At 36.9% G+C, this 27,238-nt stretch overlaps 1 protein-coding gene and 1 long non-coding RNA gene across 2 annotated transcripts in view; both read left to right on the plus strand.

The window, feature by feature from the left end:
• Nucleotides 1–23,582, plus strand: part of LOC136266290 (transient receptor potential cation channel subfamily A member 1 homolog) — a 134,334-nt gene extending 110,752 nt beyond the window's left edge. The window contains exons 16-22 of the mRNA XM_066061305.1: nucleotides 5,967–5,999; nucleotides 12,378–12,398; nucleotides 13,021–13,044; nucleotides 13,133–13,539; nucleotides 14,342–14,545; nucleotides 16,086–16,154; nucleotides 23,571–23,582. Coding sequence (XP_065917377.1) covers nucleotides 5,967–5,999; nucleotides 12,378–12,398; nucleotides 13,021–13,044; nucleotides 13,133–13,171 — 117 coding nt within the window. The 3' untranslated portion in view covers nucleotides 13,172–13,539; nucleotides 14,342–14,545; nucleotides 16,086–16,154; nucleotides 23,571–23,582. The remainder of the gene's footprint in view (nucleotides 1–5,966; nucleotides 6,000–12,377; nucleotides 12,399–13,020; nucleotides 13,045–13,132; nucleotides 13,540–14,341; nucleotides 14,546–16,085; nucleotides 16,155–23,570) is intronic.
• Nucleotides 23,577–26,999, plus strand: LOC136266291 (uncharacterized). Its single transcript, XR_010706028.1, has 2 exons — nucleotides 23,577–23,824; nucleotides 26,578–26,999. It is a non-coding gene; the product is annotated as an uncharacterized lncRNA (long non-coding RNA).
• Nucleotides 27,000–27,238: the final 239 nt, after the last annotated feature.

The following is a 27,238-nucleotide window of genomic DNA, read 5'->3' on the forward strand; positions in this document are numbered from 1 at the left end:
GCTATGGGAAGAGGCTCGCTGATGGCTAAGGTGGATATACGCCAGGCATATAGGGCTGTACCGGTACACCCAGCGGACCGTGATTTGCTGGGAATGATCTGGCAGGGCAAACTTTTCATAGATGCAGCCTTGCCCTTCGGGCTGTGATCAGCCCCCAAGATATTCACAGCAGTGGCAGATGCGGTGACATGGATCATACGACAACAGGAAGTTAGGTTTATCATTCACTACCTGGATGACTTTCTTCTAATTGGCCCCCCAGGGCACGATGATTGTGCCATGGCCCTTGCCATACTACTCCAGATGTTCGACCTCCTCGGTCTTCCGGTGGCATGGGAGAAACTGGAGGGACCCACGGCATGCTTAACCTTTTTGGGTCTTGAGATTGACTCAGCGACATTGGAGCTCAGGCTCCCCTGAGTGAAATTGTGGGAGTTACAGCAAACAGTTGCCAGTTGGCTGGATAGAACAGACTGCCGAAAGAAGGAGTTGGAAAGTCTACATGGTCAACTGGCTTATGCGAGCAAGGTGGTGAAGCCTGGGAAAACCTTCACCTGCCGCCTGATAGAACTTTTAGCAGGTTTTCAAAAGTCATATTATCACATCTGGTTAAATGAGGAATTCAAGGCTGACCTCATGTGGTGGATGACATTTATGAGTTCCTGGAATGGTACGGCTATCATCACCCCTACCGAGTAGGGCCGTCATGAGCACCACATCTGGACAGACGCATCAGGCTCGTTTGGCTGTGGAGCCGTAGCCCCATCGCAGGAGGAGTGGTTACAGTGGAGATGGTCTAACTGCACCCCAGACGGTGCAGAATCAGTAGAGGAGAGCATTCTGTGGATGGAACTCTTCCCAATTGTACTGGCAACGGCTGTCTGGGGAAGGCGTTGGGAGGAGTCTAATGTGATCATACATTGTGACAACATGGGAACAGTCGCAGTAGTAAACTCTGGCTACAGCAAGGCAGCACCGGTGATGCACCTGCTAAGATGCCTGTTTTTTGCCAGGGCACGTTTTCAATTTACGCTGCAAGCAGTGCATACACCGGGGGTCCAGAACACTTGGGCAGATGCGGTGTCCAGAAATAACATCAGTTGGTTCTTGTCTCAGGTCCCCAACGTTGGAAGAGTCCGTCAAACCGCCATTCCGAGGAGTCTGGCAGCACTCTTGCTGGACCAACACATTGATTGGAGATCAGTGAGTTGGACACAACGGTTCAGCAGCTGTTTATAAACAGTTTGGCCCCATCTACATCCAGGAACTATCAGTCAGGGAGTAAGCGTTTTATAACATTTTGTAATTTGTATCACGTAAATTTTCCGTTTCCTGTGAATGAACAGTTGCTGTCACGTTTCGCGGCATACCTGTTTAAGGAAGGACTGAAAGGGGGCACAATCAAGAACTACTTGGCAGCGGTGAGGCACGCCCATATAAGTATGGGACTTGGTGATCCACGAATGAGCGATATGCCTCAGCTTGGATATATAATTAGGGGTATCAAGAAGGTTACTGGGGGTCCACCCAGAACAAGGCTACCGATAACACCGGACCTATTGAAGGTGATACGAAGGTCGTGGTCTCCTTCGACGGATAGGAATGGGTCGATGCTGTGGGCTGCAGCGTGCATGTGCTTTTTCGGCTTCCTATGATGCGGTGAAGTTGTGATATCATCGGATGCTAGCTACAACCCGCAGGTTAATTTATCTCTGGAGGACGTCCGAGTTGATAGCCGGGTGAAGCCAAGCTATGTGGAGGTAAACATCAAGGCATCCAAAACGGATCCTTTTCGTCAAGGAGTAAGGGTGTATCTGGGAACAACATCAAGGGATATATGCCCTGTGAGCGCAATCCTGCACTACCTAGCCTTGCGAGGGGCAGGACCGGGCCCCCTCTTCAAGTTTAGCGATGGAAGGGCTTGACTCGGGATCGTTTGTCTCTGCAGTAAGAGTCGCTCTGAACGCAGGGGGAGTCGATGCTTTGTCATACGCTGGCCATAGTTTCCGGATTGGCGCAGCTACAACAGCACCGAAGGTCGGAATTCAGGACTCACTGATCCGAACTTTGGGACGATAGGAGAGTTCAGCGTACCTGCTATATATTAGAATGCCACAGAGTACACTTCAGGCGGTAGCTGGGACATTACTCCGTACGTGATGGAGGCATAGCTATGTAACTTTTACTAGTCTTGTGTATAGCCATTTGTTGTATACTGTAGCTGTGTAGCTGAGCTGTTGTATGGATACATTAATGCTATAATTTCATTATTAAAAAGAAATAATAATGGATCAGTAAGTCACAGCAATATGTTCATTATTAAGCTGGATAGTTAATCAATAGTTTTACGAAGTTTGTCGAGTGGGCGTTTGGTAGGCATGCTCATTATCAAATTTTGTCCGGAAGGTTGGCCAGCAATTCGGTTGCATAGTTCGTTAGTCAAGTTCGTACATGACGTGCGTGTCGACATGCGGTACGTGGGTACTGTCTAAGCCACTTTTCCCCCTTTCTTGAGTCACGAGCAGGGGGCGCGGTGAACGACTAGGTAGCACAAAGAGCGGATAGCGCACAGGCTTGGGTGATGGGGGGTTCCCCCCATTGGGCTTGGCATCACCCAAGCCAACAAGGATATAGCTAGTACTATAGAACGATACATCAGTACGTGACACGGGGTACGGATATTGCATGCCTGATATATCAACTAGTACGCGTCATCGTGACGTATTTACTTCCAGCGCTGGACCAGCACCAGAGGCCAATCCTGTTTATATGTAGAGTTGGGACCCCCTCCTTTGGCGCGAAGGAGCAGCATTAACCATGTAAAATAGTCCCTAACATGCACTTTCCTCTGCAAGTAAGTTTGTTCTAAAGAAAATCAAGACACACGGTAGTGTGTCGTGCGGCCAAGAAAGCCGGCGACCACACCGTGATCAAGACACACGGTAGTGTGTCGTGCGGCCAAGAAAGCTGGCGACCACACCGTGAGTATATTTACAGGAAGAAAGAAAACAGCTTTTTCACGCATGCATAGCTCCATGGCCTCTTCTCCAAAGCACACTATTTTTGTATTATAGCTGTCCCCCAGGTAGGGTACGCCACACAGCAAATCAAGACACACGGTAGTTTGTCGTGCGGCCAAGAAAGCTGGCGACCACACCGTGAGTATATTTACAGGAAGAAAGAAAACAGCTTTTTCACGCATGCATAGCTCCATGGCCTCTTCTCCAAAGCACACTATTTTTGCATTATAGCTGTCCCCCAGGTAGGGTACGCCACACAGCAAATTAGATTAAATTCGCAACAGCCATTTGCAAGATATGGGTGTCCAAAATTTCATTTTAATTTCTTCGTTTTTTTCTTCTTATGCCGTACGGGGGGCTACGGGGGCTTCGATTTCTTTTCGCACACTTTGCAAAAATTGCTATAAAATGCAAACATGTAACTCGATTGCCTCGATCTTTGGCACAAATTAAGAATGTGTAACGGTGGATTCACGTACCAAGTTTGTTGTAAGTCTGAGTAGTATTCAAGGAGTTATGGACGTTTATTCACGTAAAAACAGATCAAACTTCTGTCACGGCTACAGGGTAAACCAAGCATAGAAATAACTTGAAAATTGGTGTGTAGATAGGCTGATCATCGTAGCAGTGCCTTTTGATAGTTTGAATAGCAATAGAGTTACAGCGACAAAGTTATAAAGCAAAAACTAAGCAAGTGTAATATCACGGGATCGAGATACTCTAATAGAGCAGTCACCACGGGGTAAAAAAGGTGTGCAAAAAATGTCGGAAAAAAAACTTACCAGAGTTCGAACCAGGGACCTCCATACCTAACACCTGCATCCTTAACCACTGAACCACTGCTACCTTGACTGATCACCTCACTTAATTTCTGCTTTAAAAATGAAATTTCTAGTTGAAATCTGCTTATAGTCAAACGTTTGTAATTTCATAGATCTACCAATAGAAGTTCTAGACTGTTCTAGAACATTCTATGTATGTTCTATTAGAAGTCCTCAAAAAAAATGTGCACTCTATTAAAGTATTACAATAATATTATCAAATATTGAATTAAATCATGCAATGAAATACATTTATAAGTCTGTCTTCAATAATCATCATTGTATCTACATAGAAAAGAAGAAATGTGAGTAAAGACAAACTTCAAAGTCAGCCATAGGCTGGTTTTGGGGCCTTGTAAAGCACAAAAAGGAGTGAAATCCACACAAAAACAGCCAAGCTGTGAAAAAATGGTGTAGCCTTAAAAAGCCTGGGTGAAAAAGTTGTGAAATCAAAGGTGGCGGCCAAGAAATGGCTGCAATGATGTTAATGCTAAAAATTTTAATAATGGCTGTGTGCATTGTTAAAATTTATTAGCATTAACATCATTGCAGCCAATTCTTGGCCGCCACCTTTGATTTCACAACTTTTTTCACCAGGCTTTTTAAGGCTGCACCATTTTTTCACAGCTTGGCTGTTTTTGTGTGGATAATACTGTCTTGAACATCATTTTCTGATGAAACTGCTACACCATCATATATCACGATATAACGATATTGATTTTTTTATCATGATTATGATATAAAAATTAATATATCATGATAATCGATATAATCAATATATTGCACATCACTAAAGATTTTTTGTGATAAACCTACGACTTGTTTGTTCATGTTTTACTAACTAAACTGCAATGTCACGCATCATCATAGCTGAAAAGCCTTTCTGCGATAGGCATGGAAAGTGTTCATTTTTATTAGCAAAACTTGATCACATAATTGCTTATCACTGCTGGTTTTGTGTCACTTTGTCACTGTGTGAAGTGTCATCACAAAAACACTTGTACTCCACTGTCTAATCTACAAAATATTTTAATAACTGTTAATTTGTGATGCTGTGTCATCAGAGATGACTATTGTAACTCATTGTGTAATAACTGCATGACAAAGGAGACTACTAGTAATCATGACACAGTGTTTTGTATAGTAACCAATACCATTCTTGGCACAGAGTTGTTATGAGGCAAGGGTTGTATAAACACTATATAAATACTATATAAATAATTGTGAAATGTAATTTTTGCTTGTTCTGTTATTCCATTATTCTGTATGGTTCTAGTTACATTATCACTTTAATAGTTGCATTGTTACCATATTACCTATTTAGCTCTTAACTACTATGCAGTTATAATAGTAACTAGCTTGCTATGGACTAAAGTAAGTTTAACACTATGGTTTGCTCCATTCATAGTGAAACCTTAAACTGAGACTTTTCCAAGCTACAAGTATGTTGAATTGAAATGTTCAAAATTGTAATTGTATCACAATCTTACTTGATGTGAAGCAAAGTATCTAATGTAATGCTGTATGAAAGTGTAAAATAAAAGAATTGGTGAAAAATAGGATGGAAAAAAGCAAACTAGCTAACTAGAAACACAAGGAATATTGCCTATCCTACTTTCTGATATTGTTGAAACAAGTTTAATATTAACTGCACCTATAAAAGGAATCATTTTTACTATGCTGCTATTTATTACAAAATTACATTTGGTACCTTCACACATGCACCTGCAATTGTGATCAGGTCTGCAAAATTAGTGAAGTGGGCACATACTACACCCAATCACACAACAAGTGGTATCTTAGTAATGAGATAGAATTTGCATTCTGTAACTTCACTATAACTTGTATTATAAAGACAACTACGTTTTAAATGTTTAATATATGTGCCAAAATTTGTAATTATCACATTAAAATTATAAATAATGAAAGGTTGAAAAAGAAGGCACATTTTGTGTGCACTTTTGCCCTATTTTTGCACGCCCAGTCACATTTATCATGCCTAACTTAGCAGAACTCCTTTTAATTATACTGTATAAGATGTCATTATTTTACATCATTTATAAACATTAGTACTGTTAATGATGATGAACTGTACATTTATTCATATTCTATATTGTACCAATAGAATATGCAGAAAATATCCAGAATTGTTCACTATGTAAGTAGCAAATACATGTACATTCTTCTAATGTGTGTTGGTTCTTTGATGTGGTTATGTTTGAATGCAATATAAAACTTAAAAGTATACAAAGTGTGAAGCATGTACATTTAAAATTGGAAACTTTTGTGCCACTAAAACAAAAGTCTTCATCTGTGATGAACCATAGTAATGTGCTTTATAGTAAGTGTGGTATCATCAATTGTACAAATGTGCATAAAATTATGCAGGAAATTGCCTAGTAAGAATCACTACAATAAGCATGGGATAACATCACCTGATCCATATACACAGTATAAGCTGTGTTGACTATTGAGCTAGAGAAAATTTGCATGTGAGGAGATATATCATCCTATCGTCATGTCTTATTGTAATATTCCCAAAAATAAAATTTGTGTGCAAGATTATATGATTTTTTTACTCAAAATATTATTTCCATAACTATATCTAATTTATACCTACTATGGCATTTCACTAACTACAGTATGTGGTTAAAAAGCTGTAGCTATTGGCTGAAACCAAGTGTCACAGAACACCACAATCTTACCTGTGCATTTTTCTACAAAAGACTGTATGCTTTTTTAATATGTGATTTACAGTGTTGTTGTACAGTCTGTCTCAGCATTATCATACAGTACAGTAGCAGTGTATATTAGGGATCATGGAGGTTTGTACTTTCTCTCAAAATGAAATTATCTTCACAGTATTTTCACAGTAGAGACACACAGTACTATTATGTGTTCAACGCAACTTAACAACATGTACCACTCAACATGTGATCAAGGTATTAGCATCCTGCATTTCTTTCACCATTTGAAATTTCTGAGTCCAGGCCAATGTTGCAATTTTACCCCAAATAGGACTGTATGGTTTAATTTTTCTTTTGTTTATCAAAGCATTCTCTTTCTAGATGTGTTGGTGAAGTGCCACTATATGTAATACTATATGTTGTGATATAGTATACTTTAAAGTAACTGTTACTTTAAAATATACTATACCACAACATGTACTATCTATTACATGCACAATGCTCACACTGCAGTTTATACAGCTTAGGAGTACATTGGCAGATCTATCCTGGAGCAAATCCAGCATCCCCACCCTTTTCTAGATTTTTTTGTTTGCATGGTGCCATTTAAAGTTTCCACAGAAAGACTGTAGTTATACTAGCTACGTACATCAAAGATAATATAGGGAGGAGCACAGGTATCCTCCTCACAGCCCTCTCCAACTTATGCCACTAATCTATTAGCAATTGAAATACCCTTAAAAAGCAATCAACACAATAACAACAGTATATATGTTATATTATTTTTAAATTAATGTGTATTAGTTACTGTATGGCTTGAATTAATGTTGCATGAACTTTACTGTGACATACTACACTTAATCCACTAACTATACCCTTTATTATCTTACAACCTGCATTTTTGTACAGTATTGTGATCCAAATTCAATCATAAAGGGCTGAACATTTCCTTTTACACCATCCCCTAAGTGCAGATTAGAGACCTAGCATGAAGATAGATTTTTAAAACACGAAGATCCGAGGGCATGGTCTCTAACAAACTTAGGTGTTCTATATGTTCATATAGGAGGAGTCATTGTGGGATTAGATTAGATGCTGTTTCCTAATCATCACGCATTGAAATACTGAGCATCAAGTTTTGTCAAAGAGCTGAAGAATTCCAAGCTTGCACCTCATCTAGCTTAAGTCAGATGCTAGCTAGCAAAGATATTGAAGCCAAGTCAACAAGGCTATATTCGTACCTTGCCGCCAGTAACAGCCTTTGGTATCAGTGGCACTGTAGCATGAAGAATGGATGTACAACAACATTTTGAAGGCGCGGCTTGAGTGGATTATACGATAGCAATGAGTAGCCACTAACTGTTGGCTTATTAGCGAGGTGTATGGTGACACAAGAATACCTTCAAGAGTACCAGAGACCAGGTACCTTTTCGAATACGGACCTCACCCACATTACGAATAATGCAAAATAACTGTTCTATAAAGAAGCTTACCCATTTAGGTCTTTGGTAAAGCCCATCTATAGTTTAGTTGAAGGTGAAATGGGCTTAAAACACTTTTAATAGAAAACAAGATGCGTGCTAAACAGATTTCTCCATGATATTACTGGACTTCTCCATTCATGGTAACAAGCGTAGCTACAACATTAAACTATACCTCCCACAAGTGAATTCTTTTTGGCATTCATATGAAAGGAATGGAATGGATGGCTTGGGCGACCAGTGACTGGTTACCCACTGGGCTATTAGCCTAATATGCTTGGAAGAGCATGGCAAATCAGTGATCAAATGTGAGCTTTGCAATGAGGTCTTTCTGCTAGCAGATCTCTAATGATTTTAAAAACCTGTTAGCAGGTCTCTTAGTGGATTTTAAAGACCTCATTATTTTCCAAAGATCAAAGCGTATTATGCATACCGTTACCTAAACATCATTATTTGTTTTTGGCCCAATTGATGTCTCATGTGCCCCTCTACCACACTGTCCCAGGCACAGATAACTTCATTTATGTATAGGTTAGGAACCCAGACTGAGATTTCAAAATCATGAAGAACCGAGGGTGTGGTTCCTAACAGATTTAGAACAGGGCTCAATCAATTTATTAATATGCGCAAAATGTATTTAAATCAATGTGAAGGTGATCTTCTTAGTGATAAACGTTCAATATCATATTTTGAAAATGGCTGGGCAGTTAAAGTTCAAGCTGTTTAAATATTTGAAGGCTCCTCCAGGCTGGAAATGCCCTAAACAATTTAAACTTGGGTTGGGGGAACCTTGGGAAAATGAATCTGAATCTAGCAGTAATGGTGAAACTTATGCCAAGGTACAAACTGTTACCAGCCAGTGAGATACACGTGTATTGCTTGGTAAACATTCTTTTGAATGGTTATATGCTGTGAAAAGTTTAATGGCACAGGTGTTGAAGTTGATAAACATTCTATGGTTCACTCATGAGTGGCTAAGGAACGGTTTCCTGACTATGTATCCAATGACATTCTTCTTCTTGCAACACAGCAGTTTAAGTATGTGCTCAACAGCAGATTGTGTATATGAATGGCTAAGGAAGTGTTTCTGATGAGGTTACTGATGAAATTCTTCTTCTTGCATCACAGCAGTTCGAAGGAAAGCAATCTTCACTGCATCACAGTACTGATGATGGTGGACCTCTACCAACACTGTTTTGTGGAGGTAGTAAAAATGAAGCTGTTGGCAAGAGTAGTGTAGTGGTAGTTCACAATATGGGTCACTAAAATGTCTAAGGAAGTTGATGAAGCAAGGAAGTGTGGAATACCATTAAAAGCACAAGATCAGAAAAAGTGGACAGGGAATATATGATGCGATTGGGTTCAATGTCATTTGCAATGTCCACGTGTTGAGACTGAAGAGAAAGAACACAACCTAATTGAAAGAATCTATGAATTTTTGGTTAGCAAAGTTTATACTAGAGGTTAGACAAAAAGATGGAGGGGAATACTGGATGAAGCGACCACTTGTGGGTTTGTATAACATCATGAAATCATATCTTGGACAAAATGTAAACCCACAATCACTTTCCATATAGTTGTGTATAAAAAAATCTGCAATGCATGCCTACCATTGCATTCCAGATCAGTGATCATTGGTGAGATCTGCAATGGAACTCAGCACATCAGTGATCATTAGTGAGGTGTGCTTGTCAAATGTCTGCAGGTTTCTAACAAAGTTAGTTAGAGACCTGCCCTAGCAGCAGCAGCAGTAGAAAAAACAGATTGTGTAGATTTATTTGATAGGAACAAGTTGTCACAAGTTGTGCCTTCAGTGGCACCACAGTAGTATGAAGAACCAAGGCACGGTTTCGAATATGGACCACACCCACATTACACGTAGCACAAAATAATGTTTCTACAAGGAAGCTCACCCATTTAGGTCTTAGTAAAGTCCATCCATAGTTTAAAAACAGCCTTAAAACACTCTAGAAACAGATGGGCACTAAACAGAATTTTCTGTGATATTTCTGGACTTCTCCATTCATCATAACAAATGTACATACAACGTTAGATTGTACCTCACATAATCGAATTCTTTTAGGTATGCCTACAAAATGAATAAACTGGTTAACCACATGTTGGCCTGTGTGACTGGTCACCCTCTGCAGGCTATCAGCTTGAATATGCTTGGAGGGACAGTGGCGTAGCCAGGAAAAAATTTTTACCGAGGCAAAGTTAATACATTGACCTAATTGAGAGGGTCTGACTCAACTGATCACAAACACTTTCAAGCATGGGTGGTACAGCATTTACAGGGTTGGATGGAAGAAACTGTTTTAGAAGACTCTGAGCATTTTCTACATGTCATAAGCAGTGCTCCAGCTTAGTTAATGTTATATATGCATACCATGCTAGTTTAATTGTACTCAACACAAAAAATTCACTTACTCCAGAGATATTTTGAGTGCTCAAGCCATCCATAGACTGCAACGGAGGCCATAGTCATACACACTATACTTTTATTGATCTGGTGTGATATATAAGTCAGAGACTATCTCTTTCATATGATGCTCAACTGCATGTGCTAAGCATGTCCAACTAGAGAGTCTGGGAGCATGCTCTTTCAAGGAAAATTTTGAAAACATTTATATGCTTTAAATGGCTATTCTTTTTTTGATTGTATAGTAACTGCTAATGCATCATATGCATGATCAATTAGCTCAATGCAATGCCATGCAGTTGATTCACTGGAACTATTGAAAAGTAAATGATTTAGACCAAGCATGCAGTGTAACAAGGGCAGCCCCAGGAATTTTGGTGACTGGTTTCCAAACTTTTGCTATATGCAAATTAAATCTAGGGGGTATGGAGGCAAGATTTTCCAGAAAATTATGTAATTTGAAATTGAATCTGGTAGCAATATTGACAGCTTAAAATATATAATTATGTTAGGTATAATGTAGGCTACTTAATTGTGCTTGCTTCTCGTACAGTGTTGGGTGCAGACTAAAGAGTTAAGGGACAGAGCAAATTTGACATTTGAAGCATACAACAGACATGGATGTTGTTCAGGGGGTCTTGGGGCATGCCCCCAAGGAAGAGTTTCAGATTTTAATACTGTTATAAGATTTTGGACTATTTTGTACTGTGTTGGCACAGGTAAATAAAGTAGCTAGCTAGCTACTTACAGTTCTTAAGAGAAATACAAAATGTGGCTGTTCTATTAGAGTGGTTGACTGCTCTATTAGAATATTTTGATCTGAACTTTTGTACCATTGTAAATCACTGTAAGATATAATTTTGATTACCTGAATACACTTGACCAGTTTCTGGAAACCTCAGAAACCCCGCCTCTGGTGTAATAAGAACAGTGGCTATAATCTATACTGAATGCTCTATTAGAGTATATTACGATGACTGCTCTATTAGAGTATCTCGATCTTTTTCATACAACTGAATTCAAGTAGCTGAAAAGTGGTCCAGCCAATGCCAGACCTTGTCACTGTGGGCTCCAGCGCTGCTTAGTACTACTACAGCCATAGATTCTATCTGTGTGATATAGCATTAAATACTGTCTAGTAACGTTTGAGTAGAAAAATCGAGGTGCCAAAACTCAGGTCTGCTCAGCCTGAATTGTTGAACATTTTTACCAAGACAGCTGCCTCGGTTGCCTCAATGGTAGCTACGCCACTGAGGGATCATTGCAAATCAATGATCAAAAGTGAGATTTGTGATGCTTGAGGTCTTTTCTGCTAGCAGGTTTCTAACCACGTTTTAAAGACCTCAGTATCCTCCAAAGATCAAAGAATATTATGCATACTATTTTCTAATATCTCATAGTATTGTATAATTATATGACTGCAAACTCACACAGGAGCAGCATTAACCTCTTTGTGTCTCTACTAAGAAAATACAACCCTAAAGCTCAGTGCTTTATCACAATATGCAAATTCATCATCAAATTAATAATTATTTGGTTTCCACTAAACTGTAACAATTTCTCTGTGAAACATTATTAGGCTCTTAAAAGTGCAGTCACTTTTTCAAATGAATTTCTGATATCCCAAAAAGCAGCTTGACTGCAAAATGAAAATGTGCATGAAAATAGAAAGAGGTGGTGAAAGGAGCAATTAATTGATGCCAAAATTAATTTACAAATACTAAAGTGTAGCTGCCTTGCTAAAAACTTCTCTAATAACTAAATTCAAATTTTTGCAGGACTATAAAGTTTTATGAATCAGCAATTAGCTATATATACAATATTGATATAATTTCATACACTGTTGGTTAAAACTTTTTTGCTAACTTTACTAAACTTTAGTCCTACATATCTTTCATAATTTAATGTTAATTATTTACCCTATATTTTTCTCCAAATTTATGTAGCGACCAACTCCAGTTGCACAGGTATGTTTAAAATACATAAAATAACTATACTAATCATGTGTATAATGTATGTATATAACAAGTACAATAGAGTGAATTGGTTAATGCACAAAATGACAATTAATATTATTTTCTCTTTGTTTTAATCCTCCTCTACCACAGTGCACAGGTATGCACTGGAATCTCTGGAGGGTGTTAGCACCCAGTCAAATGATTGGGCAGTGGTTAGGTAGACATACAGAATGTTTGGGCTGCGGGGAAGCCTACTGAGTGAGGGGAGTTATGGTACCATATTGTTTATGGACTTATGTAAGTACCAAGGATTTATAAATATAGCAGGCCTAAGCAGGGATGATTGCAATAAATAGCATTAGAATGCAACATGTAATGTTATTTGCTTTAGATAAGTAGGGATTAACTTCATGCATTAGGAGACTATCTAACTTACTTCATCATTTTTTTATTGTAGCGCGCCATAAATGTTTACTAATTCCTAATTTTTCTTGTACTCATAATTAAATTTGAATGCACGTTTAAGCGCAATGCATATTGCCACACACTGCAATGAGCACATACGCTACCAAATTGTGCAACCTTTTGCTATAATAATATGTTACTATGTATTTTTATTTCATCGCTGCAGCTTCTGACAACACTGACTGTAAAGGTACGCTCAATCTCAAGATGCATTTTAAATAGGAACATTGACTTATGTTGCTACAGTAGATGTAAGAACAGAATTATGTTTTTCACAGAAAATTACAATCGACTTTTCCTGCGTAGTGCTGCAGTGATCATCATTTTGTTTTCATTTATTCGCATCTGTATTGAAATTACTCAAGTATACTATAGGCGGAAAGCATATTTTTATTCACCGGATAATTGGGTGGAAGCTTGCTTGTTTACATCCTCCATAGTATTTGTGTCATATGGTCTACAGTCTGGATGTCAATGTCCTGCATCATGGCACTGGCAGTTTGGTGCATTCACTTTGCTTATTGCCTGGCTAGATCTGGTACTGTTTTTGAAGAATTTTCCTCAAACTGGAGTCTATGTTCTGATGATTATGGACATTTTACATACTTTCCTGAAAATGTTCCTGATTTCTACCTTGTTTGTGATTTCGTTTGGTCTAACATTTTATATGTTATTTCATCGTCCAGTAAGTTGATACGTATCTCTGCTGAATGTTAAATTATGGTCACCTTATTCTTTTATCTTCTTTTACACTTGGAAAATTGCCATAGCTCACACAGTTTTTGGTCAACTGTACAGTACAATATATACATTAAGTTTAGAAGGTAGTAAGAAAATATTACAATTGCATATACAGTTTAGAGTGGCCAATATGATTGATAGCCAAGGTGTACATTCAATCACTCAATTATGTAATTTTTATAATGGGTTTAAGGCTAAATGAGTCTGGAGTTATTCTTTCCTATGGATGCAGTATGCAATGGTCATCATGTAGTAATGTATTACATATGTTATTACAAAAACAAGTGTAGGGAAATATTGGAAATTTTGTAGGGATCACAGAAATAAAAAGCAGCAAAACAAACTTGGGTTTCATCTACACTTGCAACTATACTCTATAGTAGGCATTTATTCCCCACTTCAAGGGCAGCTTCAGGATTTTCGGTGACTGGTTTTCAAACCTCCTAGTGTATACACAATTAAATCTAGTGCATGGGTACTCCCCTAGCTAAATTTTGAAAATTATATACATTCTGAAATAGCAATTTTGACAAAGAAAATCTGACATTTTAAAAGATTTTTTACATATGGATTTATTAATGTACACTACTGGTACTTGCTGGCACAGTAGGAGTAGGCCAAAGAGTAAAGGGGTGGAGCAATATGAAGTTTGAAACATGCAACAGACAAGGAAGCAATGTCTAATTTTTCCTTACCCTTATAGTAAAAGATGGCTTTGTCTATATTGAATACCTTATATTTAATAGGGTATAAGATCAGCGTTTTCATCCCCTGCTCGTTCCTTGATCAAGACTTTGATAATGACTGTTGGAGAGTTTGAGTTTGATGGTATATTTTTTAACAGCCAGGAAGATGCTGATGCGGAAAACAATCTTTTCTACCCTCAGATTACATACTTTTTGTGGATTGTGTTTGTTATACTGATGCCCATCATATTGACAAATTTACTGGTATGACTATATTATATTGAATACAGTAACTCACTTAACCTACGTACATGTATATTCGATAAATGTTGTGCATAATTATCACTCTTACTCATTATGGTATCTACGCAATTAAATTACTTGAATAATACAGCACAATGACACTGTATATATATACTAGGGATCATGAAGGTTTGGGCTTTATTGCCCTAAAACATCACCCAAAAACTGGCCTCATTCTTCCTTCAGTACAGTTTAGCAGTATTGGTTAGTCATAACCAAACCTATAAATGTCTTCAGACCTATGTACTCCAAACCCTTCTAACAAGTTGCTATGAAATTAAAAGAGGTATCTAACTGAGGTTTCTATTAACTGGCTAACTAACTACCTGATGCTTTCAGCCAAGCATAATTCTATGCTATGGGCTTGACTTCTTCAATGTTTGGCATCGCTTGCGCTTCTTGTACTGTGCTCATGGCTGAAAATGAAATGGAATTATTACTTTGCTATTCAGTAATTATCGTAATTTACATATTTACTGGGTTGATTGCAGGGGTGCTTCTTGTACTATTCTTTGTTTATAACAAGTGGAACGTACAATAGCTGAAAATGAAGTGGAATGGTCACTTTAAGTATTTCAGTAATTGAAGTTGGGTAATTTAATCATACAATTAGCTTTCATAACGTGTCTGGCACCAGTCTTTTCTTTGATGGAGTATACTCTGGTTGACCGTACTGTAATTCTGTTACAGATAAAATAAAAATGTGCAAGGAATATTAGAAATTTTGCATTTGAGAAGGGATAACAGAAAGAAAAGATAGGCCTTGAAAAAAGGGATACCTGCAGCTATGCTGGTGGAAATTTAATCCCTATCAGTCATAGCTGTACTATTACCTAGCTATATGTAATTATATAACTGAAGTAGGAATTAAATGTTCACTAGTATAGAGATACGGGTATAGATGATATACCTTATTTATTTATGGTTTTTGCTTCTGCCATCCCTACTCAAATATAACATCCTTAAACAGGCTATAGAACCAGTTGTTTTACAGACCTTCAGCACTTGTGCTGTAAAGTCTTAATAAAAAAAAGGGTTTTTGTTTACTTTTTGTATCAAATCAATTTAGTGCTGGTTCCCAAATATTTCAAATGATAAAATATAGTAGCCAGCACATGCAATATGTACCTGCCTATACGGTTAACTGTGATACTTCTGCAGTACCTTTTTTATATTTTGGAGAAAATCTCACAATGATCTGACCACTTAATTCCACGCCAATTTGTGACTGGATTTGCAAAATGGGGTCTTACAACCTTTCTAATTGTATGTACATGGTAACCCATAAGTTGAGTTCAGAACATGGTACTAGATTGATATTTATTCACACATAATTATTATTACTGTATACCAAACATACTATGGTTGTATGGTGTAATTTTAAGTTGATAAACTAACAACATGAAGAGTTAATCAGTCAAATTTGGAAAGTTAGAAAAGCTATAACTGCAGATCTGGTCAAATTATGCATATCTATTTAATATTTTCTCTATTTCTTTAGATTGGTTTAGCTGTGGATGATATCAAGGGCATTCAGGATAATGCTGATCTCAAGCGCTTAGCTCTTATGGTTAGTTGAATGTAGCAAACATGAATCTATACTATAACTGTCTATTAGCACACATGAAGCTGTGTTGTTATGCCAGAATATCATGTTCATTATAAATTCTCTTCTATCCAGAATTTTGGGTGAATACTAGACTAATTGAAGATCATTTTTTCCCATGCGTACAACATGGACTTCAAATAATTCTGCCTCATTTTTGTTTCACATTATTATTGTTAAGAATAATAACTATGTTTTGTGGAGACTCAAGATGCAAACCTTTATTATTTGTTTTCAGAAAATTCTAAACAGAATAACGGTAAATAGAATGGGAATTGCTTAGTCTCTGTAACCATGCAGTAAAATTAATATTGGAATTATTGGTTAACTAAGGTGCAAATTTCTTTGGCTTTGAATTGTGATTGAATAGCTCAATACCCATTTACTATAAAAGTGTAATGTTATGCCATATAGCTGGTAATTTTTGAAGGGCTTTTAATTCCGAATACTTCGAAGGGGCCTTTCTCTTCAACAATATAAATTCCCCATCTGGTTGTTCTTCAAAAATAAATTCCCCATCTGGTTGTTCTTTGAAAATAAAGTCCCACGAGTAACAGGAACTTGCTTCATGTGATCCAGCGTACTGGAAATTTGCTTGTGTATCTTGAGTTTTAGCTCACTCAGTATTAATGATGATATTGGTTTGATCCAGAACAACCATCATTGGAAATTGATGCTGTCTGCTGCTGTTCTAGCGTAGGAAATCAAAACTTTACTTGAAGCTCCCTTAGTCTTCTCTCCAGTGCAGATTATGTCATCAGTGAATCAGCTCTTGGCAATCATGCATGTAACTCCATAAATTTGTGATATGAATTTCTGGAATCCACCAGCTGGACTTCGAAATATGCGCTCTTCAAAATTTAAACCTATGAAATTCAGATTTTGCTTCTTCAGTTTCTGCTTCAAAATACCCTGCTATATGGTATATGGCAATTACTGTACAGAGGGAAACTTTGGCAAAATTGGCGAATTGCTCAAATTCTCCACCAACATTTTAATTTGCCAATAATTAGTCATCGCGTGCAGAACCATAATTATTGAGTGCTTAAGGGGCTGTTTATTTTAAACTAGTTTTACTCTCAAGCCTGGGTTTAAAGTGACATCGATGTTGAAGTCTTCAGATGAATATCCTCAAGAGATTACCAAATCGGAAACAGAAACTCGGTTATAGTGTTTTACGTAAACTTGTACATACAGAGGAGTCAGATTTTTCCATATAGAACATGATCTTTCACTTCCAAAGCCTGCAGCCAAGCCGTCAGCTTATATACTTTAGACCTAGGAAGATTGTTAATGAGCTGATTTCATGACAGGTGTTGCACACGTGCACAATACGGATTGTGAACATGGAAAACAGGAACACAAGCAAAATCCAGCATGAGAGAGCTTTGAATTCTCCAAAGTTTATATTTTGCCAAATGGATTTTGTGAAAGTTTAACCCCATAATAGTTTCCATCTATATGGTAACATGCAGAAACTATAGTGAAAGAAAGTTGGTAAACAGAATTTCATGCATGTATACTCATCGACAAAATATTGTGCTTTGCTTGATTCTGTTCTTTTGGAATGGAATGTTGAAGGTTCACTGTATTGTATACATACAAATTTTCAAGGTACGTAATTTTTGCGGATTAACAATTTTCAGGATTTTTGTGGTTTTATTTTCGAGGATCAGTAGTTTTTCACTCAGATTATCTATTGTAAAGCATAGAGCCAATCCTGATAATCATTATTTTCGAGGATGAAAATTTAATGGACAACCAAGCAACTGCAAAATCCATGAAAATTACATCCCTCGAAATTTTGTACGTATACGGTATATTATAGCTAGCTATATGTGTAAAATTATTATAGCACAAGACATCAAGAATTACTGAAATAAAATTCCCTAATAGTTTTTGTTTGTAATTACAAGAGTAATAAAGCTACCAATATAATTTTCACAGACATATGATATGGTAGTGTATCATGTGGTCTAAGAAACCAGGATACCACACATGTACAGTTGGTATACTGACAGGAAGAGTGCGATTTTCATGCATATGTAGCTCCATGATCCCTTATCCAAATTTTACTGAACAATCGTCCACTTGGTAGGGAAGTCCACATACTAAAATAATGTAAAGAAAATTATTATTGTCTTAGACATACCCAAGACACATTGTTTCTCCTGCTTCTTCATTTCATGCAATTTTCAAAAGAATTCTATGAACACAAGCACATCATTTGATCAAGATAAAATGATATGTGGCACACTTATATGGGCTCTGAATTTTAATATCAGTGCCACTTTTTGTGCATGTCCTATGAAGATTAACGAGTTATGAGCAATTATTCATGCAAAATTAAAATGAACTTCTGTCATGTTTACAGTGTAACTAATTCTAAGTGTAAGTTAACAATTGGTTTTGTAGATAGTTGAACCCATTGTGGGAGAGCCTTTTTGTAGTTTTTAATTGAAACAAGATACAACACAAAATCCAACAGCGTATAATGGTCATGCAATCAAGTTTTAAATTTAATTAAAAAAAACATACTCACCTACAAAGCAAACTGCTTATAGGAATGGGTAAGTAGATTCTAGGAAAACAGGAAAGAGATGGGAGCAGAAAGTGGGAACAAGAATGACTAATGAAAAATGGTTACCAAATCAATCTCCATGCAGTTCGATGCTACAGCACAATGCTTCTTTGCAGCATTGCTGGATCCTAGGAGCAGCTTTAGGGGGGTCTAGAAACTGCTCAAGTATATTCAAACATTTAAAAATACTATTTGCATTGATTTGCAAAGGTACAAAACGTTTAGATTGATATACTCTAATAGAGCAGTCAACCACCCTAAAAGAACAATCATATTGTATATCTTTAAAAAGTTGAAGTATATAGCTATTTAATTTACCTGTACCAACACAGTAAAAATAGTCTAAAATCATATCTTAGAGTGTTTAAAACCTGAAATTTTTCCTTGGACATGCCCGCAGACCCCCAGTTATGTCTGTTGTGTGCTTCAAACATCACATTACTCCACCCTTTTACTCTTTGGCTCGATCCTACTGTGCCAGCAGAAGCAAACCTATATCAATGAATAAATTTATATGTAACATTTCTTTAAAATGTCAGTTGTAAAGATTTTTTTTTGTCAAAATTGCTACCAGATTCAATTTCAGAATGCATAATTACCAAAATTTTCCTGGGGAGTATGCTCCCAGACCCATTCGATTTAATGGTGTATGCAACAGGGGGCTGGGTTTGGAAATCATTCACCAAAGGACATGCCCGCAGACCCCCAGTTATGTCTGTTGTGTGCTTCAAACATCACATTACTACTCCACCCTTTTACACTTTGGCTCGATCCTACTGTGCCAGCAGAAGCAAACCTATATCAATGAATAAATTTATATGTAACATTTCTTTAAAATGTCAGTTGTAAAGATTTTTTTTTGTCAAAATTGCTACCAGCTTCAATTTCAGAATGCATAATTACCAAAATTTTCCTGGGGAGTATGCTCCCAGACCCATTCGATTTAACGGTGTATGCAACAGGGGGCTGGGTTTGGAAATCATTCACCAAAAATCCTGGAGCCACCCTTGGATCCTATACTGTTAAAACTATTGTCTAATACAGTAATAGAGCAGCCACCTGCATTAAAATACTATAATAAAAATGAAGCAGTCAACACGTACTGTTTTTTTAATATCTATCCAACCACGAGAGACCAGCCTGTGGATTTGGTGGACTATGGTTAAGTATACCCCCATGCAAAAATAGCCTCACTGTAAAAAGGTATGTCCATGAAAGTAAAAGTAATTGGCAACCAAAAGAGCTGATATCTGGAGTGGTCATATCAGTATTTCAACTACCCTAATAGAACAGTCACTACTCTAATAGAGCAGTCATTTCCGTGGTTCGGTTAACCGAGAATCCAGATAAGTGGGGTCCAGATAACTGAGGTTCCACTGTATGTAGCTACGTAGCTACCACTAACTAGCAATAATTACTATTGGACCCTCATCAGTAACTAATGTTTTACATTTGATCTTGCTGAATTCCTATAATAGTAGGGACAATGAAGGTGTGGACGTGGCCGCAATAAAAATTTTCTTATACTTGTTATAATTAACTCTAATTGACTAGTAATTTGGCCACCTATGATAGTCAATGTAAAAAGGTAGCCAAAATTACCTATAATTAAAGTAATTAAGTAGGAATGCAGCAAGACTGAATGTAATGCCTCTTTGCAGCATTGTTGGATCCTATACCATTACAACTATTGAAGCACTATAGTACATAATAGAGCAGCCACCTGCATTAAAGCAGTCAACAATAGCATGCAACTAACCACCTATAACAAACAGTTTTTAATTATAATTAACTAATGTTCCTGTAAAATCCACCTAGAGATTGACATGACAATCTTTTCAGGCATTTTCTGTTGGTTATTCTTATTCTTGCTTTCTGTTCCCATCCCTGTTTTATTAGAATCTACTTGCCCATTCCCATAAGCAGTTAGCCTTGTAGGAGAGTATGTTTCTTTGCTTTAACTTGATTGCGTTACTGTTATAGCTGTTGGTTTTTGTGTTGTATCTTTGTGGTCTTTATTTTCAATTATAAACTATAAAAACGGGGTTGTAGCCAGACTTTTATTTACATGGGTAGGTTCTTTTTGAAGAAAAGTGGACCTTTTCTTTGGCATGATTTAGATTATATTATTCATGGTGTGCGCATCCAGCATACGAAGCATGCTGAAACTATAGGGGGGTCTTGGGGCATGCCCCCCCAGGAATTTTTTTTTGAAAATAGATACTAAAAGGTTGAAATTAGTAGCATTTCAGTCAATAAAAATAACAATTTTTTAGGTAAGCTTCAAGACCAGCTGTATGGATTATATTTGGAAAAATATCTCTATTGCTACTGTAATTATACTGTCTACACATGCATGTGTCTAAATATAATATATTAGAATGTCACAGATTCACAGTGAATAAGAATGGGAAAGATTGAGTGCTCTGTCATGATCAACAGGGGCAGTGGAGCAGAACAAAGAATGTCTTAAACAATGAAATTTACACATTGCATGGAGTTGAAATATGGATGCTATTCGTGGGCTCTGCATGGAGGGGCTTGTCAACCAAAAAATTTTATTATTTTAATTAAAACTAAACCTCAATATGTTTTTGTAAATAAATTAGGTGGTTACATACAGCTTTTAAAAGAAAATGTAATTGAGACTGTTGTATTAGAGTGATTGTTCTATTACAGTGGTTGACTGCTCTATTAGAGTATCTCGATCTTGCATTGCATTTAATACATGCACTACATGAGCTACTTGGAGTACTTAGCTACTTCAGCTTCTTATTAGTGGTATTTAGTAAACTGTAGCTAATAGAAATTTGCTACTGAAAATTTGGACTTGTATACTAAAATTGTGAACCTTTTTACTGAAATTGTGGACCTTTTTTCCAAGAGGGCAGTTCTTCAGAACCTCCGAACCCCCCTGGCTATGGGCCTGAAAAAGGCACTCTTGCATTGGGTTAATGTATCTACAAATTAATAATAGAATACTAACACAAAATATTTCTGTAAATTCCCTAATAGAACCCTGGAACAAAATGACAACTGAATGCACATTCAAAGCTAACTCCTATTTCTCAATCATCCAGCCTCCTATGAAACTGAAATGTCATATAGAATTTTCTTAATAAGCTGAACATTGTGAATTAAAATATTAGTTTTGGCATGCATGTTACCTCTAAAACTCTGAGAAGAGTTCAGCTGCAAACAGCCACCATGTATAGAGATCGGTTACTTAACAAGTCACACTGTTGAGAGTACAGCTATATGTTACAAGTTATTGTACCATGTAGCTACATAACAATTTAGAGTTCAAACATTAGGCTATTATGCTCAGATATTTACTTATGTTTTGAGCACTTTTGAGAAATGCTTATAATTGTGCCACCATCGTTGGCCAATAATGTCATCTATAGCTGTATCAGTCCATTTACATTGATATTTCAGCTTCAAAATATCTTTTATTTTGTTAGCTGAGTGTTATATTGGTGTATTTTAGTGCGGTAGCATTCTATATGACTGCTTTATTAGGGTATGATGAATTTCTGACTACTCCATTAGAGTATCTCAATAATTTTTCTAATAAAAACTTGCAAATTGCAAATTTACTGTTAAAGCTTTTCAATAGCTTTTGAAATGTGTAAGCATAATGTCTGATCCCCACACATACCTATAATTCATTGCTGGTATAATCACCACCATCCCTACAAACAAGTTACCCTTTAGAGTGTTTAGTCATGTAAAAGTCACCCTGTAGAGAATTAAACTACACAACAAACTGTGGAGCATTCCATCATATAACGAATCACCCTATTAGCTAGGTGATAATAGTATTTATTTGTAAAATTATAAGCAAAAAACATAGTCTTATAGTCACATACACATAAAAAGTCTTTGTCTTGATCCTGTAGTAAAAAAAAGGAAGGAGAAAGGAAGGCCATAATTATGTCATCTTTGAGGCTTGCACCAGCTTTGTGGTTTACAATCACATAATGACATCAAAAAGAGGCCAGAATAATAAAGTGACGTCCAAGAAATAGCTGTGATAAAAGGTTAATGACAAAAAATTTTAACAATAACTTATTTAAGTGATTCAATGACATATCCTAAAGGAGGCAACACAAATTTACCCGAATAGAGGATATGCATACCAAAATCTAATAAGCACATGATCTTTTGACGGTGAATTCATAGCGTGGACAGTATCAATGCTTCTTACAGAGCGATGGATTCTTCTACCCAGGAGATAGTATAACTGGCAAGCGAAAGCCTGCCTTGGTTTTACACCCTTTTACAGCTTTGGCATAGCTACTATTTGCTCATGCATTTGAGGACAACACAGTTTTAATCGAATTTCTGAACCTTCTGATTTTGGAGGGCCAATGTATTATGCTCTATTGGTATTAATTTTTTTTACTTTTGATGGTTTTGCTATGTTGGGCTATCTCTTTCAACTGTAAGTAGTTACCAATGGTACCTAAATTTCTATTGCTTCAAAGGGATTTAGTTATAGGGAAAGCATCATGATTGTGGGATTGACTAAAATCTCAAAAAGTTGTAATGATAATTCTATACATTTCTAAACTGACAGGGATTTATGATGCAGTTTGCATGTTGTAAGGTTTTGTTTGCAAGAAATCCCATTTACAATAAAATTATTTGACCAATCTTCGTATATGGACCCTACCTCAACAATTTTACCACATTGGTTATTTTATGCTGAAAATATTAAATATTTGATAAACATAAATAATAACATTTTGGTGATGTCTCATACACTATGCATTTTCTAATTTCTCTTTATACAGGTGGACTTTACTTACATGTCGAAGAATCCTTCTTTTTTAAGTGGCTATGCAAGTGGCAAAGGTTATACAACTGGCTTAATCCAAAACCACCATCTGAAACAGTGAAATATAAAAAGGAGGATTGTGCTCAATTCCTGAAATTAGAAAATAATCAGATTCAAGATCTTCATAATGATTCACCGTGGCAGAAAATCAAAAAATATTTTTTTGAGTTGTCAACTGACCAAAACTTAAATGATGACCTACAATCGATGGTAAGGAGTTGATACTTGCATACCTCTGATCAAAGTGCTGTAGACATGTATGGTATACAGGTTATCAGTAAACTAGCTGCCAGATGCATACCAATTGCCCCCAAAAAATAAAGATTATAGCTTAGTGGGGAATTGATAGTTTGAAAGTATGTACAACGACTGTGTGCTAGTATTTTGTCTACTATGGCTTTGTGCCTATAGCTAGTTACTTCGGCAACATCCAGCCACAAAATAATGAAGAAACACTCCATACAGAGTTAATAATGCTACGTAGCTACAGTATTTCTGATTGCATTGTTGAAAGGCTGTTTGAAATGTAATTTTTATACACTTGTAGTATCAATTGTTGTTAATATGAAAATGTAGCTATACTATTATAATAAGAAATTGTTTTAGTGGTTTATTATTCTGTAAAAATTGTGCCATCGCTTTTATATTAAATGTCATTACTTTCTGCAGAGGTCATTAAAATAATATATACGTGTCACCTGTACAGCATGGAGCTTATTTTTGTTATTTAAATTGTGGTAGTAAAATATACTGTAACACATATGTAGCTCATTACATAGATGGTATAGACAATTGAAAAACCATGGATTGATAAGTAGAGAGTTGATATGTGACAGGTGGCTAATTGTTTTGTGAGATTTCAACCTATAATCCGCCTACAATATTTGGTATGGTGGTTTCAAATATCATTCTTGTACATTTTAAATCCTACCACCCCTGATCCACTGCCAGACATAAATAGAGTGAAACCTCACTTAGTAGCCACCTCACTATAGTGGCCACCTCACTATAGTGGCCACCTCACTATAGTGGCCAGGTCAGGAAAGTCCATACTTTCCCCATACTAGCCGCTATCTCATTGATTTAATTTTTGTTAATGTGACCACCTCATTAATTCCTACTGAATCAAACTGATGAAACGTGTGTATATTAAATTCTCGGCCATTAATTAACTGAGTGAGCATTAAACTGAAAGTCAAGACAAACATTTTAGGCCACGAAAAGTTAATTATATGTTTCTGGTTCCCTTCCTGGTCATTATTTTGCTGAACGAATTGTGCAATCACCATACAATAATTTGAAATATTTAAAAGGTTTTCATGTCTTGTAAACACTCTTTCCTTATAAAGTGCACTAACTTTATACAATAACTTTGTTTTTCCCTATAATTCCAATGTCAAATGTAGTGTACCACATCCAAAAGTTTCAGCAGCAGCAGCAGCAGCAGCAGCAGCAGCAGCAGCAGCAGCAGCAGCAGCAGCAGCAGCAGCAGCAGCAGCAGCAGCAGCAGCAGCAGCAGCAGCAGCAGCAGCAGCAGCAGCAGCAGCAGCAGCAGCAGCAGCAGCAGCAGCAGCAGCAGCAGCAGCAGCAGCAGCAGCAGCAGCAGCAGCAGCAGCAGCAGCAGCAGCAGCAGCAGCAAAAAAAAAAAAAAAAGCCTAGTCACCTGGTCAATTTTGGGGAATTGGTAGGGCCAGAAACGTATCATTAACTTTGCATGGCCTTATAGGTATATTACAGTTTGTCAACATAAATGGAGTTTCTTTACACTAGTACATACAGTAGCTATGCTACATCTGATTGGATAGTTTACCATGAGTCAGTCATGACTGTGTTAGAGTATCTCAATCTTTTATGTAATCTGTATATTCAGTGTCCACTATTAGCTATCAAAGTTGTACTTATTATTTTGGCATTGTATACTCGATACTCTTAACCAGCTTATCTATTTGCACTTGCTGCCATTACTGGCATATGCATAATGTACACCTGTGGTTTTATATCTAGCCAGCAAATAGTGTACTAGTCATTATATCACAGACTACTAAGTCATGATCTACAGTTTGAATGCACTAATATCCCAATGCTCAAACATTAGCTAGCTGTTGGTTTGTTGAAAACCCTAAATAATAAGGCCAGTTGCTTTTATGGCCAGATTAATGAGGTTTTAAATAATAGGGTCGACTCATTATGGTGCCACTTATCCACATAGGATCCCATAAGTGGACCTATTAACCAAGGTTTCACTGTTAGGGACCCGTCGATTTCGCCAGCAAAATTTTTGGCAAAATGGGTAGGTAAAAGCAATGAGCAAAATGCTGGCTTAATAGGTGCAATTTTTGTGAAGTGGACATAAAAATTGCACAAAAGATCGAGATACTCTAATAGAACAGTCAGACGCGCTAAAATATCGACAATGCATAGCTAATTGTTACAGGAACAACAAGTGACAATCGAGATACCCTAATAAAACAGTCACACGTGTTAATCAATATCAGCTAGCTTCTTGCTTTACATGTTAGAAGTAATTGCTGATTGAGATACTCTAATAGAACAGTCACTTTAAGGCGAAACTGTAGCTTTGCAATTGGAAATATTCAATTAACAAAGATCAGTGCTGAGCAAAATTTATATTTCTTGAGCAAAATATGGAGCATAATAGGTGAAAAATAAAAGAATTGCTGGAAAGAAAAATAGGTGAAAAAAAAAGCAAAATAGACTGGTCCCTATTCACTGTATACATCTGTGATAGTCAACCTTGTGTAAAATGCAAAACTGCAGGCAATGCTTTAGCACTCTTGAAGGCTATGGATAGTCTCATTTGTGAAAAAAGTTATGCGTAGTTATGCATACTCAGGCTGGCAAATAATTTTAGCATATAAGGTAATTTTACAAAAGCCACAAACTCATTTATACACTGTATATTGCAATTGTGTGTTATGTTGGTTGTATACATATGTTACTAGACAACTGCAGAGCAAATTAAAGAAGAAGTTGCACAGCTTAAGAAAATGAATGAAAAGGCAAAAGCTGATCAGGCCAAGAATTTATCAAAGGTGAAGGCCATGATTGCTGATGCAAACCATGAAGCAAAGGCTGAGATTTCTGAGCTGAAAAATATGGTTGCAATGCAGAGCACCATTTTACAAAGTTTAATCAAGATATGTTCAAAGCCAGATGATGCTGTTGATTCTCCTAGTGATGACTTCCACCTTAGGATGCTTAGTAGCAGCAACACTGGTGATGATGAAGTTGACTCATAATTGTTTGTGTGCTAGTGCTGACATTACTTAGGCAAATATTTAGCAGAAATTTTGAACGAAACTAATAGGCCTAGGATAGCTTTTAACTGCTGTTTTTGAACTGCTTTATAATTCTTTCTTGCAGATGGTTTTATGTAGAGAATACAGTAATAGAACAGTTAACCTATCTAAGGACTATGTAGGCTTGTGTCTATAATTTTGAGTGTAATAGTGTGGGTTAGTAAAAGCATCAATCAAACAAACATTATGCCAGCATAGTAGAGGACTTTTACAATGTGCATGCCAATACAGTGGCAGATATGAACATATTGTAACAGCATTTCATATCAAAACATATAGTCACATACTCTAATACAGGAGTCAG

Source organism: Dysidea avara, chromosome 9, assembly GCF_963678975.1.
Source record: "Dysidea avara chromosome 9, odDysAvar1.4, whole genome shotgun sequence".
Taxonomy (NCBI): domain Eukaryota; kingdom Metazoa; phylum Porifera; class Demospongiae; order Dictyoceratida; family Dysideidae; genus Dysidea; species Dysidea avara.